At 25.3% G+C, this 21178-nt stretch overlaps 2 protein-coding genes across 2 annotated transcripts; one reads left to right on the forward strand and one right to left on the reverse strand.

The window, feature by feature from the left end:
- Window positions 1-491: 491 nt before the first annotated feature.
- On the reverse strand, window positions 492-3217 carry LOC119684131 (cullin-3-like). The gene is made up of 2 exons (XM_038098092.1): window positions 2876-3217; window positions 492-2814 (listed from the first exon to the last, which is right to left on the reverse strand). The coding sequence occupies exon 2, from the start codon at window positions 2787-2789 to the stop codon at window positions 519-521; it is 2271 nt and encodes a 756-aa protein (XP_037954020.1). The 5' UTR covers window positions 2790-2814; window positions 2876-3217; the 3' UTR covers window positions 492-518.
- Window positions 3218-4931: 1714 nt separating this feature from the next.
- Window positions 4932-15199, forward strand: LOC119679779 (beta-arrestin-1). The gene is made up of 2 exons (XM_038092318.1): window positions 4932-5926; window positions 13787-15199. Exons 1-2 carry the CDS (start codon window positions 5398-5400, stop codon window positions 14620-14622), a joined length of 1365 nt encoding a protein of 454 aa, XP_037948246.1. The 5' UTR covers window positions 4932-5397; the 3' UTR covers window positions 14623-15199.
- The last annotated feature ends 5979 nt before the right edge of the window (window positions 15200-21178 follow it).

Here is a 21178-nt window from a genome sequence, read left to right on the forward strand (position 1 = left end):
TAAAAAGTAAAAAAAACATATAAAAAATAAAATAAAAACAAAAAAAATATGCAAAAAATATATAAATAAAGGAAATATATATAAAAAAATATAAATAAAAAAAATATAAATAAAAAATATAAATAAAAAAAATATAAATAAAAAAAATATAAATAAAAAAAATATAAATAAAAAAAATATAAATAAAAAAAATATAAATAAGAAACAAAAATATAAATAAAAAATATCTAAATAAAATAAAATTCAATAAAAAAAAAATGAATAAATAAAAGAAATATATAAATAAAAAAATATTGATACAAAAAAAATAAATGAAAAAAATATAAATAGAAATATAAAAAATAATATAATATAAAAAAAATATAATATAAAAAAAATATAATATAAAAAAAATATAATATAAAAAAAATATAATATAAAAAAAATATAATATAAAAAAAAATATTTTTGTTAAATATAATACATTTTCACATATATTTATATTATCTTATCTTCCATAAAGTTCTTGGTATGCAAGCTTATGCTAAATATATATACATTTTGTTGTCTTCTGGCGTTCTTGCTATATATTCTCTTTCGATGAGGTTTTCGATCCTTTTCTTAATAAACATAGGCGATGGCAGGAAACGTTTTTTAAGCTGTGACGTGACGTCGACAATGAGTTCATTATGCGCCATCCGTTTTCTCGCTTTCATTATTCGTACTATAGCTGAATCAATTTCATGTTTACGATCTTCGTCAACTTTATCACGTATTTGTCTACGATCGGCCTCCTTCTCATCTTTTGCTGCAACATTTAGAATTTTTATTTTGGTGTTTTTATGTGTAAAAGCGTCATTAACATAAAACTCATCGGTTGGATCAATATTTTCCGTTTGAGTTTTCGATCGCCGTGCAAGTATGCGCTGCTTCTGCATGCATAAAGATTCCAATGACCGCAATAAGTTTTTTTCAGGTATATCTGTTTCTTGCTGAATATCTAAATATGTCAGAACCTGACGATTGTTGAAGAGCATCAAAATAGACATTTGATGTGTAGATACTTGCAATAAGTGCTTTCTGCGTTTTTGTGGTGTTGTAGAGTTTACGGCGCATATGGAATCGTCTTTTTCATGATCAATCTTTTGTCCATAAAATTCGGCATTAATAAAAGCATTACCCAATTGAGGTTGCAGTACTAACTTTCGGTTCGAACGCTGATTCAAAAAATATATTTTAAAATATTCAAACGCTTCGCTAGCTGCCAATGGTAAATTACAGTTTAAATTCGCTGCGTTTATAGGCCAGAATCCCATTGTCAGTACTCGGATTTCCAATTCAACTTTTGGCAGTGATAAATTGCTTTTATTTACATGATCTTTAAATTCTTTGATTATAGTATTTGAAGCAGACATATCTTTGAGCATTTTATCCAACTTTAAAGTATATTCATATCCATATTCAATTTTTAATTTGGAAATCATATTCTTCTCGAATTCATAGGAAACATATTTATTTTGAATTAGCCGTTTGGCTAAATGTATCTGATAGTACCTTTCGAAAGCATCCTTTTCTTGTAATAACTTAAATAAGAACATTGTTTCGTCCAACACTTTCTCAAATTCTTGTTCAGTGATTAATTTAGCTCCTGTTGCGAGTTTATTATTAATGAAAAGCGATAAACATTCTGGTGATTTCTTATTTAAAATAATAAAATGTTCAATAGCAGTAGAAATACGTAGCTTAATTTCCACATCGTCATTGAACGAATAATGTACTAATTCATAGAATTGCTTTTTTAAATCTAATATTTTTTGAATAAACGTTATTGGACTAATTATATTCATTTCTTCTTCTATCACTAGCTTCCGTCCTTCATCAAGTAAGTATGCAGACATTGTGTCAGCGATAACATTTAGACCTTCTTCATTATACTGAGAAAACACTTCATACAATGTACGAAGATCATCCATTTTTGAATTTTCGATCATATAGGCAAGCCCAAAAGTTTCCATTTCGGCAATGCTTTGTATATGCTTTTTAATTAGTTCATCTTGGATTATTTTCACAATATGTGGTTTAGTACTTTCCTTCAAATATAGAACAGTACGATTTGATTCTGCTTGTATGTAGGCATTAACTTCTTTTAAATAAATGCATGCATTATTTCCTGCAAGCAATTCTTGCGATTTCAATTTGTAAAATGAAACTGATTTTGCTAAAAACGGCTTTTCAATGATTTCCTCATATAATGAATGAGAGTTGAAATCCAATGATAAAAGCATTTGGCATACGTTTTTCATTAATAAATGATTAATTACTTCACCGCATCGTTCGATTTGTATCATTTCCATAATGCAATCACTTAAAACATTTTTTAATTTTGTATATTTTATAATTTCATCTCTAAACAAAATTAATCCCAAGTTGAAAACATTTTGTAAATTTTCTTTTTCAACATAAACACGATCCATGTACATTAATATATCACGTATCATTAACATTGAAGTCTTATGATCGTTCCACTCTTGATTCAGTTTAAATAAAAAATTGTTGTTTATATTTTTTATTAGACATTGCCGTACGCTTTGCTTCAGGTGCTCAGATATTACTTCACGTACTCCAGAATACAGACGATTTCCTTGGTTATAAAGAATCATATAATGTGCGTTCCGATATAATCGTTCAAATGAAAACTTTGATTTGCTCTTTTTCTGAATCATCTGCATGGCATTTTTTAGACTAGCCCATAGAGTTTCTACACTTTGTTCAACCCCAGAGGAGTAAAAGCTGCTGCCGTGTAAATACATTGTTTTAGTATGGCACAGTGTCTTTCTTACAATAATAAAGAAATTTAATTAAATATAATCATTTAAAATTGTCTTTACTTATTTACTGTAAACTTGATTTAATTGTTGATAAATTTGATACAGACACAACAAATTTGTATTGAAATAAAAAGTCATTATATATGCTCTAAATTAGCTTTTTGTTTTATTATACCAAAAACAGCTTGTATTAAACTTTTTTAGTTGTTATAAATAGGCACTTTGTCCTTTCCACTTTTTCGTCCTCCGGTCACTGTAAACTCGGGGTTTCTAAAATTCTATTTGAAAAGTTTTCTTGAATGCCGATAGTCAACATTTGCAAAATTCACAATAAGGGAAATGTTCACAATAATTGATTGAACAATATTCAAAAAATAAACGAGTCAATAGTACACAAAACTTAAGATCAAGTTCAGACAGCCAAATTTCCTAAATTTCGTAAAAATGAAATTAAGTTAATTTCGCAACTGTTCATACTGCCCCAACTTAAGGCAATCATATGTTTTTTGTTTACAACTCAAATATTAAAAATTAAATACTCCAAACACCATTTGAATCTGGGAAATTTTAAAAGTTGATTATTATAACTATAAATGTAATTATGTGAATTATTATTTTGCACTATATTTTAAAATAAATAAATAGATATTTGTCTATATTCAAATTTAAAAATTTGCACTACTTTCAAAATATTTTCCCGGTTTTATTGAAGTTAACTGTGACTGACAGTTATTTAAAAAAAGTGACACTTTTTTGTTATCTCAACTTTATCTTTTGCTAAAAATTTATCTTACGCATAGTTGCATTTGAAATGTCCCGCAATTTAAGTATTCGTTTTAATGAAATTAAGGCAATTTTCCTTAATTTCGTTCTAACCTTAAAACTGAATTAGGTATGGAAAAAACAACATAATTTCACTGAAACGAAGATGATATTAAGATTTTTGCGATATTAAGGCGTGTCTGAACATAATATAATACATAACAATTAATTTTTCTTGTACTGGATTCACATAAGATTTTTTGTTTGTAATTTTAGCTATTAATTGTAACTGTTTTAAATACAAAATGGAAATTTTTGATAGCTAACATTCATGTGATGTGGTCTTTCAGCTGCAACGAGGCTAAAGTACTAGTGTCTTAAGAAACAGCTGCCACATTGTAGCTTATGGGGAACAATGAATTTTTAATTTCAGAAGTAAACTAGGAGAAATTTTTTATTGGATAATGCTTTGTTTGGAAGCTGTGATCAACTTATTGGTAGTCAAAAACGACATAAAAGTTTAAAATTTCTCTCAAATTATATCGGTACATATCATAACATCTATTTCACACCGAATATACTCTCTACAAAAAAAAGAAAACATCTGAAAAATTTTGACATTACTCGTTTTTGGCAGCTGCGAAGTGTGACCACAAATTCCACATATGTTATGTGAACATAATTCAAGTAAACTAAAATTTGTGTAGTTTGAATAGTACTTTATATTAAACAATTAATATAAATTTGAAAATTAAAATAAATTAAAAGTAATTTTAAGAATACAGAAAATTTCGAAATTTCCTTTTATAACAAAATTAAAAACAGTTTAGAATATTTATGCGTTAATAAGTATAAATTTGTTAGTTAGTTGCTAAGTTACAAATTTAAAATACTTTTTAAATATATATTTTTCATGTATTCCTATATATTTTTAAAAAAATTTATTTTACACAATTTTTAAATACAGGCAGAAATCAGTCATTAACCTCTCATTTGTGATTTTTGACTCAAAGCAGTCATTTGAAACCAGTGTAAACACCATATAAGATGTTTGGCCACTTCGTAATTAGTCGTTTAGTTAGAGAATGTATTGTTCTTATTTTTTGTTTTTGTCACATTTCGGAGCTATCGCATACACCTATTGTGCACTCATTTTACGTTAATTTTTCGCGTGATATATATGTTAGTACTGAGTTTGATGTAAAAGTTATTTTAATGAGAACCTTTTAATATGTCGGTTGTGAAATTATGGAATCCTAAAAATCATACTTTAATTATAATAAAAATATAATTATAAAAAATTAACAAAAACTTTTTTTAATCTTATTAATAAAAAAAAATTTAATAAAATTATTTACAAATTTGTGTAAATTCATGTTTGCATTAAATGGCAACACCGTACAGTATACACAAAATATTTCGTGGTAATCTAAATTTTTTTTATTGAAATGACGTTTAGTTCGTGTCATTTTTTATGTTATATTTTGGGTGTATCGTTCACACTGAGCGCAGAGGATTATAAATGAATATTAAAGGCATTATTAAATAATTTTTTATATATATAAATTATGTGTTTATGTAAATATTAAATAAAAAAGTGCAATGATAAATGAACGGTTATAAGGACGCCCGGTATTGAATATAAAAGAGGAGTAAGAAAAACAAATTACACAAACGAAAATAAGACAAAACATAAGCAACAATTCGTCACAGTCATTTTTTGAGAAGTATTCGTCATAGTGGTAAAAGCAGAAGTTTTACATTCTTCGAAAGAGCAAACTAAAGTGTAGCAAATATAGCAATAGACGCAGTAGAAGTAGCAGTACCAATGAACACGCTTTCCGCGGCAGCAGCGAGGCCGTCACCTTCAGATGAAAATGTCGGTGGGGGTGGTGATAATGATGCAAGTTCTAGACGACAAGCAACGCGTGTCTTTAAAAAATCCTCTTCAAATGGCAAAATCACAGTGTACCTGGGCAAACGAGATTTCGTTGATCACATAACACATGTAGATCCCATCGATGGTGTTGTATTTATAGATCCCGAATATGTTAAAGATCGCAAAGTATTTGGACAAGTGCTTGCCGCTTTTCGTTATGGTCGGGAAGATTTAGATGTGTTAGGTCTCACATTTCGAAAAGATTTATACCTAGCGCACGAACAAATTTATCCAGCACCAACACCAGAACGTCCGTTAACGCGCCTACAAGAAAGGCTCATTAAAAAATTGGGCCCCAATGCATATCCTTTTTATTTCGAAGTTCCTCCTTACTGTCCGGCTTCAGTGTCGTTACAGCCAGCGCCAGGTGATACAGGCAAATCATGTGGAGTCGATTATGAGCTCAAGGCATTTGTGGGTAAGTGCATAATTAAAGTACAATAATAATACTTTTTATTTTTTATTTTATTTTTATTTTTTTGTTTTTACTTTTTTTATTACTTGCAAAGTATCAAAGTCAAGTTTACATAACTTTAGAATCCAATATCTATAATATTAGTACTAATATTAAAAGTTAATAAATGCAGGTCATCACCAAAGTCAAACTCATTTGCTAGATTGTTGATAGTACTTGCCCCCGACCCCCAAATTAATTAATAAAATTTGACGTCGGAATTTTTCATCAAAATCGCCTTGCAGCTCAACTTGATCGCTTCATGTGATGCTGTCGTTACATATTGCTTTTCTGCTGCTTGGCTTTGGATGTGTTTCTGATGAGTTGTCAACGTTTGCAGCGAAATTCACAGCATTTTTATGGCCATGTGTGCACGGTGTGCGCAAATCAGAATTAATTTGTTTACTATATAAAGAAAATAGCAAACAAACAACAAAAACAACAAAAAGTGTTAAAAAACACCGAAGACAACACAGCTAAAATGGCATTTCCATTATTGACAAAGTTCAACGCTTGCTTTTAATGAGAAATTCACGACTTTAATTGTTGCATGGCGAATTTTACAAGTAAATGCACTTCACTTTGCAAACCTCTGGCCACTGTGGTTAGAAAAATTTGGTTAATCGTGCAAACATTAAATTAACAATTTTAATGACGTTGCTTTTTTCCATTTTTATTTCTGTTTATATATAAAATTTTATATACTTTCTGAAGCAACTTCTCAAATTTGCTTTATGTAAGCAATATTAACGTAAAAGCATATTTCATTTCGCTGCAAATAAATTCTGAGAAACAATTATACACACAAAAAAAGTATTCTTTTTCAAATAAATTCAAAATCACAAAATAAAGAACAACAAAAAGAAAAAAAAATTAAAAACCCCACAAACCGTTAAAAACTTTTTGCTGAGCGGGGTGCGTTGGTTGCTCAATACTCGTAAGCATTTGCTTTGGGTGCCATGGGTGGGTGCTGTGTTGTGCCGGTAATGGCCATATGCACACAAACAGAAAACTAAAAAGTCGCATACAACTCACTCGCAATCAAGAGCCAGCAATTGTATATTGCCCGCATGTTTGGGCTGTCACTGCTGGTACCATTCTAAAACGCCACTAATCTAATGCGAAATTGAAGCTATTAAATTAAAATACCATATGCACGCTATAGTCAGTCGATTTATATAAAGAACTAAATATATATATGTATGTATATTGTAGAGTATAATCAGATGTTAACAAATATAAGCAATAGAAAATGGATCTTTTTGGATTAAATATACATATTTTTTTTTTTAAATACTTATACATATATTTATTGTATCTTCTCTTACAATATTTAATCTTTTAACTCATAGGATGGGCATAGGGCCGCATCTTCTCTTACAATGCGACTTCCAAAAAGTTTTAAAATCTTACCACTAAGTACATAATATTAAAATTTTTGTTTTAACTATACATTGTATAAAATAAAATAAAATAAGTAAATCTTATACCACGAACCTCACTTAGATCAAAGGGTTAAATTTCATTGGACTGAATGTTAGGTGGTTTATTAAGAAAGCGGTTCAACTTTAACAGATTAGTAAAAAAAAAGATGTGGGAAGTAATGTATAGAAGTGCGAGTTTCCTTCCTAAAGGATTAACATGTTCTGTCAGCCTTTTATTGTATTTTTTTTTTATATATACATATGAAGAACTACATATATATATCTATATTATAGCGTATAATCGGATATTAATAAATATGAATAATAGAAAATGGATCCATTTCGGTTTTAGTTTATGAAAGTGCTATATTTCTGATGAGAGATGACTTATATAAGTTCAAAATACACTGTACCACCTCTCTTATTCGTTATATTGAACGCAAGCCTTTGGAAACATTGCGGTTTCTGCTTAATAATAGCGCAAATATTTTTTACTTACAGTAAGGGCTGTATTACGCAAAAAGTCATGTGTTCCTTAAAATTGACACTTTTATGTTATGACGAAAATGCAATTTATGCAGATCGGGATTACGTCCCGTAGCAACTTATAGAGTTTGATTACAAAATGCCGTTGGCCACACCCAAAGCAGACTACACATTTTTTAGGACTAAAATAAAATCCTGTTTCTCTTTTTAATTAATTAAATTTTAATCGATTAATTAATTCATTTAAAAGAATTTTTCTATGAATGGTGTTATTGTAATCACTGTCATTGCATTGTTCTTGAAATATTCCGCTTGGTTTACTTGTCCTGCGAGAGGTAAAATTCCCAGGAAGTGGTGGTACTCGGTTGTCGTGGATGAGTGAGATTGGAACGTAGACCCAGTAGCATGAATAGATAGTTTTAAGCGATTTAAATTATTATTCAAATTTTAAAATTATATGTCTCTATATAGAGCAAAGTTCTTTCATTTTGTATTTCGTTTGTAGAGGCATCAGTTATATTTATGTCAGAAGTTTAGATTTTGTACGAAAGATATTATATGGATTATGTTGGCATATATATTTTATTAAAAGATTATAAAATGAAATATATGATAATGTAAAAGAGTTGATTAAAGGTTGAAGTGCTTAGATATCAGCATCTTATTATATTTATTAAATATGAACTCGATGGAGACACTTCGTTCATTTCTTATATTCATTGTACGAACGCTAATATACCTTAATAAATATAAAAGAGAATTTCCTTTGAAAATATACGTTAATTTCTATAGCTTTTATTATATTGCAGTCTATAGCCTATTTTTCGCTAAGTATTAGCGAAAAATGAAGTGCATATATTAACAATACATAGTCAAATATTGAACCGTTTAATCTGGAAACCTTTATCTTTTTGTTTTAGAATTCAGTTATTCTATATTATGAATTTATAAGTATTACATTGAACCCAGTTGTCTTAACTGATTCTTAGATTTTAAGAACTCCGAGATCAGTGTATATTGTGTATGTTTTAAAATTGTGCTAAAATAATATCCAGAAATATATTTACTATTTGTTTATAAAGGACTATATTGTCTTTTATGAAAACTCTGAAGTATTTTATAGAAGATTTATTAAAAAAGTAAAATCATAAATTTTAATATCCTTTTATAGATATATAATAAAATTTTTGGATTCAAAAGAATCGTATGAGCTGTTTCTTCTTTATAGAAAGTTGCTACGGGAGGTTTATGGAATATAATATATATTCTTTAATTCCTTATAGTATTAGTCTGTTGTAGTTTTACGGAAAGCTGGTTACTATTATATATAAAACTTTAAATTTACAAATTGGGAATACACCTTCATAATTTCATTTTTAAGCGAACGTTGTCTATTGGAACATTTATGTCATAATAATACATCTATTATAAATAGGTGTATATATCCGTGCAAAGAATCATGCAATATTTACCTATTTTACTTTAAACTTCGGTATCTTTATTATTGATCTGATCTGTCCGAATACAGAAAATGATTATTTGCAATATTAATAAGTGGTTTTATTTGAATCTGTCATATCTATAATAAGATATTTTTAAAATATGAATAAGATTTATATTGAAGAATTCAATAGATTTTGACAATATATTTTTATCAAAATAAAAATATTAAATTTAAAAGTTAAACCATATCATATACTAAAAGAACACATAACTTGACCGTTAGGTTGAAATTGTGTTCTGGAACACAGAACTGGAGAACATAATTTAAATTCTTTTGTATTTTATTCTCTTACTCTTACCAAGTTCTGACTGAATTAGTTTCGAACCGGAACCTTCAGATTTTTATTGTGTTACCAATAAAAATTAAAATTAAAATTGGTCTTATAAAAAAAATTTTTTAAAAATAGTACTAAAAAACAATATATGCATATTTCCCATCATTTTGCCGATTTCCTGCAAAATGTTATCAATTGGAAATATTGCAAATATAATTAATACTAATACTAAATAATGCAATCCATTTGTCCTATCATAATGCGTTTCAAATTGCAAATGAATTAATTAAATAATTCTATACAATAGTAGATAAGATGACTACTATATTATTATTATTTTTATTGCATAAGTCAAACTGTATTGTCAGTTAATTTAATAAAATTCAATATTTGCCAATTTTATCTAAAGCTCCTCTACTGTTACCTGTAAATTATCTAATGAAAATATTTCTCATATCTCGGTCAATAGAGGCAAACTCTATTGTGCTTAAGTCCCACGATTTGTGTGTAGCGTACGAGTATCTTTAATAAAATAAATATCTTCTGACTTAATTTTTGCTGTGTTCATATTCACAATTTGGCTGCGCAGTTGGCTTTAAAGCATTTCCACTACTGTTTCTCTCTCGTATGTTCATAAAATATACATACTTGTATTGGGAGTGTGTACTCGTAAATATTATTTTTGTTTACTTAATTCTTCCGCTGCTACTTGAGTTAGTTTTTCCATAATTAACTTTGGGTATCACTTAATTATATGCGCCATAAGGGGGGTAATTGAATTATTTTCCAGACAATATGGCAATTTGGCAGATGTTTCTAACACCCAAATTATATTAAATCTGCAATAAAAATCAAATGGAAAAAATACCTCACACAAGCTCATTATATTATTTATAAATAGGAATTCATGTTAATGTTTATAGATTTCTGCATGTGGACGTGTGTACGTACAAGGCTGGTAATAAAGTTTTGATTTTAAAAGTCTAAAATTGTATGCTGATAATTGCTCATTGACGTAGATTCTCGAATTCTTAAGAAACTGCTATATAATATATTCAATAAAATTGCATAATATGCTTATTATGTTATTCCTCCTAATAGTGAAATCTAGTTTTTTTAAAAAGCTTCGAAATCTTATTTATTAAAAAAAATCTTTTATTTATTTATTCTTATAGCGTTCTTTCGATAATTAAATAAAATTAATATCTAATTAAAAATTGTATGTCTTATGACAAGAAATCCATTTTGAATAGAAAAGTGGGGTGATAGTGAGGAAATTTTTAAATTTAAATAATTTTTAATCAAGTAAATTCTTGAGTGGACTATAAAGTTGTTTTGGATATCGCCATATATCCATCATTAGCGGTCTTTAGAGACGTCTATACGTTTATTTGTCCGTGATTATTTGACTGCTAGTACCACGTTTAGAACTCCGTCAAATTTAAAACAGGTACCGGTGTGTTAACACACAGAGCCGCCAACGTACACCTCATTTACATTTCTGAAATTTAGTGTTTTATCAATTTTTGTTGTTTATTCATAACCTCTATTGTACTGCCTGCGTTATTTATAAGAATTAATGCATAAACCACAGCTATATAAATTAACTTAATCATTGTAAATTGCTTCTTTTTCATTATATAAAGAAAGTTATCAATATTATTTAATTCCAATCATTAATAAACAGATTTTTAAGAACCATAATATACAATATAAGTATTGTAAGCTGACATGTTAATCGTTAATCATGCCAATGGACAAATAATAGAATTAGTAGTATTCTTTATTAATAATTTAAAAACATACAATAATTATCCATACTTTATACATTATTAAGTAAAAGCTATGACTTAAGGTTGTCAGCTTACAATGGACAAGTATATGGAAGATAAAACTAAAAAGTAATAAATCAGTTCATGTTATCAACTATGTGCTAATAACACTGTTGGGCAAAAGAGTCCCATTTGCTAACTCAGCGAAATATCTTGGTATTGCACTCAATGCGAAATAACGTTGGAAAGAATACATTAAGAATAAAAGAACTGAACTAAACTTGAATCTTATAAGAATGAATTCGATGATTGGATGGAAGTCATGAGTCCATACACAATAAACTTCTCTTACATCAAAAACAAATCTTAAATCAAATCAAATCAGTGATAGCAATATCAATGTCATACAACTGTCCCATAACAAAGTGCTAAGAGGCACTGTCAAGGCTCCCTGATATGCCAGGAATACAGATATTCATCGTGATCTCAAGGTTAATATCATAGCCTAAGAAATTAAAATTCAGAGTAATAGCCACTACAATAGGCCCACATGCCCATGGAGCAAATAATATTCTGAATTTTTCCCGCCTCCTTGCACGTTTAAATCGTAAAAAACCACATGATTTCATTGGTAGTCAAAACAAAAGCGGATATTTTATTGAAGAAAACTGCTCGTTAGTTTATAAACTAGTTGTAGTGTTATCTGACATTGTTGATCCTATTGATGTTTGAAGGGTTATTTGTTAATAATGCTCTTGATTACTAATGTGATGTAACAAAAATTTTGCTAATGCAAACTTTTACCTAACCTATAAGTTTTCCTTTTTTTTAAAAAGTTTGCTATGATTATTGCTATTATTAATAATTTGATAAATTACGTACTGAAACCTAACCACAATTTATTGTATTCTCATCACGGATTCAAAGAATTTCTCTAAATATAATTTTCTCAATAAATTGAAATATCGAAATTTAGTTTACCATTTCTTATATCTTCAACCGATTTATAATGTCCAGCTAGTTATTTATTTCGTTTATGCATCAAAGCCGTACAATCTCCTAGCACGTGTTTTGCGGTCTCTTTCCTATAAAATCTATATGTTCCTTTGAAAAAAATCACAGTTTTGTAAAGCTATAATTTACAGAATCAAAAGAGTGGTATTAATCGTTTCTTATATTTTTTCCATATTCCATATTCATATTTCCATATTGTATACTATTTTCCAAAGACTGATTACCTGTCGTATGGGCTTAAAAGCACGGTATTCTCAACACACCTATCAAGATAATGCGCCGATAAACGTGCCATGGCAAGAAATTCCCAACCCAATGTTCAGAACAACTTATGTTGCGGGCACCTGGATTCCCCTGGTGGGGTGTCGCAAGTGAAAGTTCACTTGCTGCACTAAGATCGTACCCAATTGCCTTTTAACAACAAGTATCTTCGGGTTGGAATATTCAACCCGAAGATAGAATTTATGTGGGATGTTCGAAAAAGTTGATCAATTTTTGTTAAAGATTCCAAATGCTAACTTAGTTTCGATAAATGTTTTGCATGGTCCATTGACTGCAGCTAGCATTTGTGATGTACCTAGGTGCCCAAACAATAGAAATTAGAAACACCCTCAATGGTTGAGGTTAAGTATTTTAAAATTTAATAAGAGCAGTTCGCATTAATTGTTATTGATTACTAGTCCTGTTTAGTACTATTTACTTGTGTCTCAATTATTTATTAACATTAAAGATTTATAGATTTAAGCGAATATAAGACATATATAAGACATTTGTTACCATTACAATATCCGTTGTTGTTGTTGTAATGTAAAGATGGGAATCTGAGTTCGTTACTATACAAATACGTATATTAAGATTGGATAAAAAGGATAAGTAAAAGCGGACAAGTGGAAATTGTGTAAATTGATAGCGTTATACAGGTCGCTAACCTTGATATATAAGGCGAACGTAGTAACTTGCCTTTTATCAAGGTTTTGATATTATGCGGTTGACGACAGTGTTAGATAAGAGCGAAGAGTATATTCAGCTTCAGATTTTATTTTGATTCGGCCGTAAGTTTGTCGCGCATGAGGCACTGAACAATAGGCATTTGTATAAAGTCAAAGAACATATTTTGTGGGCGACTGCAATTTATAATCAACCTTTTGAATCATCAAAATGTTTTTTTTTGCCAATCTACAATTTTAATAATTCGAATTAAGATAAAAATAAATTAAGATAAAATTTTTCTTAGCTTTAGTAACTTAGTCATTCACAGCATTTTGATATTATAATGTATAAAATTACTTTTATTATTGTGGAAACTTATTTCAATAATTATTAAATAACACACATTTTTTCTACTTATAGGTGAACACATCGAAGACAAACCTCATAAGCGAAATTCAGTTCGCCTAACTATACGCAAAGTTATGTATGCACCGTCTAAAGCCGGTGAGCAGCCTTCCATCGAAGTTAGTAAAGAGTTCATGATGAAACCGAATAAAATTCATCTTGAGGCCAGTTTAGACAAAGAACTTTACCATCATGGTGAAAAAATTTCAGTTAATGTCCATATAGCAAATAATTCAAATCGTACGGTTAAAAAGATCAAAGTCTGCGTACGTCAATTTGCTGATATATGCCTGTTTTCAACGGCGCAATATAAATCGGTTGTTGCTGAAACCGAATCCGAAGACGGTGTACAAGTACAACCAGGTTTTACACTATCCAAAGTTTTTGAGTTATGTCCATTATTGGCTAACAATAAAGATAAATGGGGCCTTGCGCTTGACGGCCAGTTAAAGCACGAGGACACAAATCTGGCGTCAAGTACGCTTATAACGAATCCAACACAACGCGAAAGTCTTGGCATTATTGTCCACTATAAAGTTAAGGTTAAACTTTTAATAAGTGGGCCATTATTAGGTGGTGATCTTGTAGCCGAACTACCATTTACATTAATGCATCCGAAACCAGAAGAAGACGATAATCCATTACTATTAGCAGACAAATCGCCGCGGCAAAGTATAAGGGACGCACAACTTATTGCAGTTGGTGAGGCTGGCGCATGTGGCGATGCAAATCAAGTCGATGTACCCACTACAAATTTAATACAATTGGACGAGGATGATGCACAAGATGATGATATTATTTTTGAAGATTTTGCGCGTTTGCGATTGAAGGGCGCTGAAACAGAAGCCTAGGGTGTATAGTATTGCATACATGCTTAAATAAACAAAAAATTTTCTCGATAAAATTGTTAATACAAATTTTATGAGATATATATTTATATAATTTTTTAATGGCTTTAGTATCTCTGTATTTTCAAATTCATAACTTCATATGTAAAATTGGTGTTCATTGAAATTGTGTGGGTATTCTAGACTATATATACCAAAAAAAAAATCAAGTAATAAGTATATGTAAAAGTTATAACAACATTTTTATGTAAACGCTATGTTTAGTGTCTAATGAATAATTATTTAAATTGCATATTAAATAAATTTATTGTTAGCATTGATATAAAATGGATGTTTAACATCAAGATTCGATGCTAAATAGCGATTACAGGTTGAAACCATAAATGTAATTGCGACTCAAAGATTAAGCGATTAAGCGCACATATAAAAAATATGCAAGAAAACCAAATTAATTGAATGTTTATGTATCTAAACATATATAAAAAAAATATTTCGATAAAAACTTTTAAAAAATTAAAAAAATAATTAGTTGAACTAATAACTGCAATATTAAAGACGAATAAAACTGCATTTAAAGCATATGTATATGTATATATATATACTTTTATTTTCTTTATAATTTTAAATGATTATTAAATGATTTTATTTTTGTGCAAAGCTTTAATCAATAATTTTAATATTAAATTTTTATAAATATGAATACGAATTTTTGCAAATTATAAATATTAAATTTTGATATGTTAAAAATGATAAATTTTAATATTACAAAGTATGAAATAATTTTTTTTTTTTGTTTTAATTTACATTCCACAATTTGTTTTCATTATTTAAATTATGTAGCTCACTTATGCAATTATTAAATTTTAAATATATATAATAATAAACAATGATAAAGTTAAAACAGATTCTGTAAACTTATAAACTTAAAATCTGACAAGAGCTCAAAACTAGTTTACCATTAAACATTTTTTAAAATATAAACTCAAGTCAAATGTGTATATGAAAATTATAAATAATAATAGATATATATATTTAAATATATGTATATATATAAATCATTGTTATTATTTTATTAATTAAATGTTTTTTTGCTTTATGTTTCATATGTATAATTTCAAAATGCCAATATCAATGTAAACAAATATACCTCGCTAGTTGGAGTATTTGTGTAATAGTTATTTTAAAATTAAAATTTTTATTTTCATTACGCAGCAATATGATTTATTATTTTTGTTTTATATATATATATTTATGTAATTTAGAAAAAAACCTTTAATAAATTTACTGGGTTTACATTATATATCAATAATAAGTTTTAAATAATTATTTTCATTAAAATTGTTAAAGCATAATTTTGTGAAAAAATATTTGTTCAAATTTAATTAATTTAAATGTTTAAATTAATAATTTAAATTATATAGCTGTTTTCACATAATTTTGTTCATTTATTCAAAAATTAAAACACTTAAAAAATCAAAAAACTGATTAATAACTTAACTGATAAATTAATAATAGACTAGAATAAATTACGAACATTGTGATAAAAAAATATAGAACACAAATCTAATAGAAAAGAGATCGGATTTATTTATTGCATTTATAAAAATAATTTGTATTAAATATTACACTTTGATTGAAAAATTTATTTTATTTACAAGATTGTTGTACATTAAATAGTTATATTAATAAATTTGAGCAATATATTATAATATATTATAAAAACCATAGACTCTCCTTAATTAGCACTCCTTAAATAACTTTAATAAAATTTTGTTTGTAACATCAAATTTTATTTTATTTTTTTTTTATTATATATAATGTGAAAATAGTAAATTTTTTGAAGTAATTTAATTATGTAATTATTATTTATTAATAAAAATAATGTAAAGAAGATTTCACATTTATAAATATTCTTTTAAATAAAATATACACGCATACAGTGCTTGTCTTCAACTTAAAAAAATTTAAGTTTTTTATTTTAATTTTATTTAAGTAATTGTTCGTCATATAACATTAAAAAATATATGCAACTATATTTTTTAATGTTATATGACGACATTTTATTAATTCTTTTTCTAAGCTAACAATACTATATTTTATTATAAGTTTATTGTATTTCTATTAAGTTTTTAAGTATGTAATAAAAAAATTTTTATATATATGTTTATATATTGTATAATTTGTATAAATATATACATAAATTTATAAATTTATTTTGATTTATATAGATCTTTAAAGCATACAGGAATATTTATATTTTAATTTCGATATTTTGATTGATTTTGATGTATTATCAGGAACTGTATACTATATATGTAGCCAAGTATTAATAATATTTAACATTATAATATTTATAATTTATATTTATAAATTTATAATTTATGCTTATTTATAATATTTAATATTATTATATAAAATATATTATATTTTTTTTTATTGTTTGTTTAGTCTAATAAAATAAAAATATTACAGTAATTTATATATTTTTAGTAATATTGTATTGTTTATATTGTATGTGATATGTAGTTAATATATATTTAAAACATGTATATTATTTACATCGAAATACATATGAGTATAGAATAATTATTTTATAAAAATAGTTTAAATTTTTATTTGTTTTTGTTTTTCTAATTTTTTCTAATTTTTTATAAATACTTTCAGAACTTAATATTCTATTATAGGAATTGCTTTTACATGAATGCATTAAAAAAAAAAAAAATTAAACATCAAATTTATTTTTACTCTTTTTCTGCAAAACATTTAAGTATAATAGTTATTTCGAAAAATTATCATTTACAAATGTTGATATTTAATTGATATAGTTCTTTCAAATAAATAATTTCTAAATAATGCTGTGTATTTCTGTAAAAAAAATTGAATTCTTAAAACTTTGTTCTTAAATTAATATTTTAAAAGTTTTATTTTTTAGTTTTTATTATATTGTAATTAAAAAATTTTTAGTACTCAAATTCAATGTAAAAATATATATATTTAATGGCTAATATTAATTAATAATAAATGTATGTTTATTGCAATGAATTTTAAACTGTGAGAGAAACTTAATTATTATTAAATGCGAGTTAATTATACTTATATATATTTATATTAATTAGTACAAATTTCTTTAAGAAGAACTCGAAATGTTTTAAATTATCAATAGACTTTTTGTTATATATGACTTTCATTTTATTATAGTTTAAAAATATATTTTAATTTAAAAAAAACAATTATATTATAAAGCTCATGAGAAACTCATGCATTTTATTGTTTATATGCATTTACTTATATGTATATTTATTTATAAAAAATTTGTCAATTTTTTTTTTACTAATTATACAGAGTTAGTTTTTATTTTATAAAATGTGTAATATTTTCATATATATATATATTTTCGAGAATGTTTTTTTAACTTTTATGAATTGAAGCTTATGTGAACAATTCAAAAATATATAATACTTAAAATATTTATTGAATTTAATTTTTTTGAAATATGAAATTAAATTTAAATTTTGAAACTTTTGCATTCGATTATTTAAAAACTTTAATATTTCTCAATTTTTATACATATTCATAAATTATTCGCAAGAGCTTTAAATAATATATACTATTTTTTTTTTTATTTTTTTACCTTTTTCACATATAGATTACTGTATTTTGATTAATTTTATATGTCATTACTAACATAAACGAAATCGTGTCTTTAATATTTGCTCTAAATTTTGGAAAGCTTAAATCATAAAATACATCATATATGTAAAAATGAATTAACTAAACATCAAAATAGAGAATCGAATCCTTTGTAGTGTAGAAACTTTATGTCCATAAAAGTAAAGTTAGTTATTATACAAAAAAAAAACTATTACATAAATAAATAGCAATAAATACTCAGTTTTGTAATAAGTGCCACCACTTTTATAGTTATAAAATACGTAGTAACACCGGAAAATTTATTAATATAAAATGCATAAATTAATTTTATAAAAACAACAATATCGTAACAGAACAAAGTGCATTTACTATACATGTTTTATAAGTAAAAATAAATACAATATATTTGAATAGTCTCAGTCAAATAATAAAATTGTGTAAACAAAAAACAATTGGATAAAATATAGTTTATTAACATATTCTTATTAATTTGAACCAATAATACAAATTGAAAACATCGACATCAATTTTTAATATATATCTTTGACGGTTTTAAGAATAAGATTTTAAATATATTTGAAGTGAATGTTTTTAATTATTTTTATATGTTTAAAGTTCATTATGTTTTTTTTATTATTTTTATTTATTTATTTTTATTTGCAACCTAAATATTGATAACAATTATTAATTACAAACTAATTAATTAATAATTAATAATCAAAACTAATATAAATCCAAACTTAATATTTTTGAACGCTTCAAGTTACATGTTTTGAATATTTTTTAAATATATTCTATAAAAACCAAAGTAGTATTCCTGTCTTCATGTTGTGGATAAAGTGATAGAAATATATATATATATATATAGTATACTAGTAATAGTCGAAATGTGCAGAAAACAAATAATGTCTCATTACTCAATCTATTAATGTTATAGATTATAAAATTTTGCTAATAAAATTTTTTTATCATTTTAAATATATAAATCGTAACCACTACCATTTAGAAATTTTATTTAATACAATATATAAAGAAAAAATAAAAATAATTTTAATATTTGGATAATGACTTTTTTAATAATATTAAATTTTTTTTATTATTTAAAAATTTGTGTAATTTTAAGTTTTAATGAATCATAATTTTAAAAATCTTATACTTATTTATTTACAAAATATAAATAAATATAAAAATTATAATTAGTAATAAGTAAATTGGTATTGTGTAAACATTTTATAAATTATATATTAAACATTAATGTCTGTTGATATAAGTAATTAGAAGAGTATACAAATTTTATAAACTATATAATTTAAATTAATTTATTTATTAATATTAATTTAAATTATCTACTTATTAGAAAAGAAACTAATAGAAAGAGAGTAATATAATAAAGAAGTAAGACTATACTAGACTGAATATTAACAGAACTCTAAAATTTAGTTTTTGTTTCAAATATTTGTTAAATATTATAATTATTATTTTTAAATAAAAAGTAGATATGAGTGTTTTGTAACTATAACGTTATATAATGGTAATAGTTAATAACAAATAATATATGTTTATTTATATATAAAAAGAAAAATTTTTAAAAGTAAATATTATTATAGAAGATTGGATTATAAATATATATGTGTTCTTAGAATGCTTTCTAGAGTTCTGGAAAAGTTTTCAGAAAGTTTTTTAGAGTTTTGGAGAAAGTTTTAAGTTTTCTAGAATTCTAAAGAAAGTTTTAAGCATATTTTCTAGAACTCTTCAGAAAGTAAATGGATTTAATTTGGTGTCTTCTGGAATTCTGGAAAATTCTTTTATACTGCAAATGTAAAATTCATTTTAAAAATCTTTTGTAAGTTTTATAAAATGATTAAAATTAATATTTATATCATCCACCTAGTAATTATACATAGTAATAAAATTTAGAATTATAATTAATAACTAAAAATAATTTTATAAGACTTTTACTAAAGAATGAGATTAAAAATACTAAGTTTTTTCAAAGTCAGATTTATTCAATTATTTTATACTATACAAAGAGTTGTCGGAATGGGTCGAGATAAGTTAAATCTTCGCATCATCTGTTCATCCACTTTATTCATATTTTAAAAAATTAGTTCCTGATTTAGATTTCAATTGTTTTATTTGATTTTATATATTTTTAATTCATAACAGTATCTATAATAAATAGTGTATCAGTTAATATATATTTAAAGGAATTACACATGTTAAAAACTAAATTAAGTTTAAAAAATAAATTTATATTTACTCAGATATAAAAAATTTCATTATATAGAATAAATTGTATTTATTTTTGCTGTATATTGCAGTATTCAAAAGAAATTTAAATTTCTAAAAATATATAAAATACACTAATATATACATATGTATTATATTTTTAATTAATATATCGTTGCAAGTGAAACAATATAAATATATATAATATACATACATACATATGTAACAATATAAATAAATGTATATGTAATAAATTAAAAACTTATTTAAAAAATAATATATACATAAAAAGTTATTTATAAACGCTTTTCGTAAAATTTGTGTCTTGTATTTGTCAACGTTTTATTAATCTATATAGAATTATAAGAATGTAAATTGATACCATAGAAAACAGCGCTTAAATAATAAATTAAAAAGTAATACCAAGTGAATTTAAAAAAAAAATATTAAAGATTATAATTTAGTTTTAATAATTAAAACTAAAAAATTTAAAATTAAATAAATTAAACAAAATAGTTATATGCTTTTATGAATGTTTTTATAGTTTTTTAAAATCAATAAATAAATAAATTCAAATAAACTGCAAATATATATATATATGTATGAATAAATGAAAGGAAAAAACATATGAATAAATACAAAAAAAAAATATATATATACATATAGAGAGAAGAAAAAA

The sequence above is a fragment of the Teleopsis dalmanni genome, chromosome 2 (assembly GCF_002237135.1).
Source record: "Teleopsis dalmanni isolate 2A chromosome 2, ASM223713v2, whole genome shotgun sequence".
NCBI classification, from domain to species: Eukaryota; Metazoa; Arthropoda; class Insecta; order Diptera; family Diopsidae; genus Teleopsis; species Teleopsis dalmanni.

Coding starts and splice junctions, on each gene's coding strand:
- LOC119684131 (XM_038098092.1), bottom strand. CDS start 2,789: ATGTATTTACACGGCAGCAGCTTTTACTCCTCTGGGGTTGAACAAAGT.
- LOC119679779 (XM_038092318.1), top strand. CDS start 5,398: ATGAACACGCTTTCCGCGGCAGCAGCGAGGCCGTCACCTTCAGATGAA. Junction 5,927..13,786: donor TGAGCTCAAGGCATTTGTGG/GTAAGTGCATAA, acceptor TTCTACTTATAG/GTGAACACATCGAAGACAAA.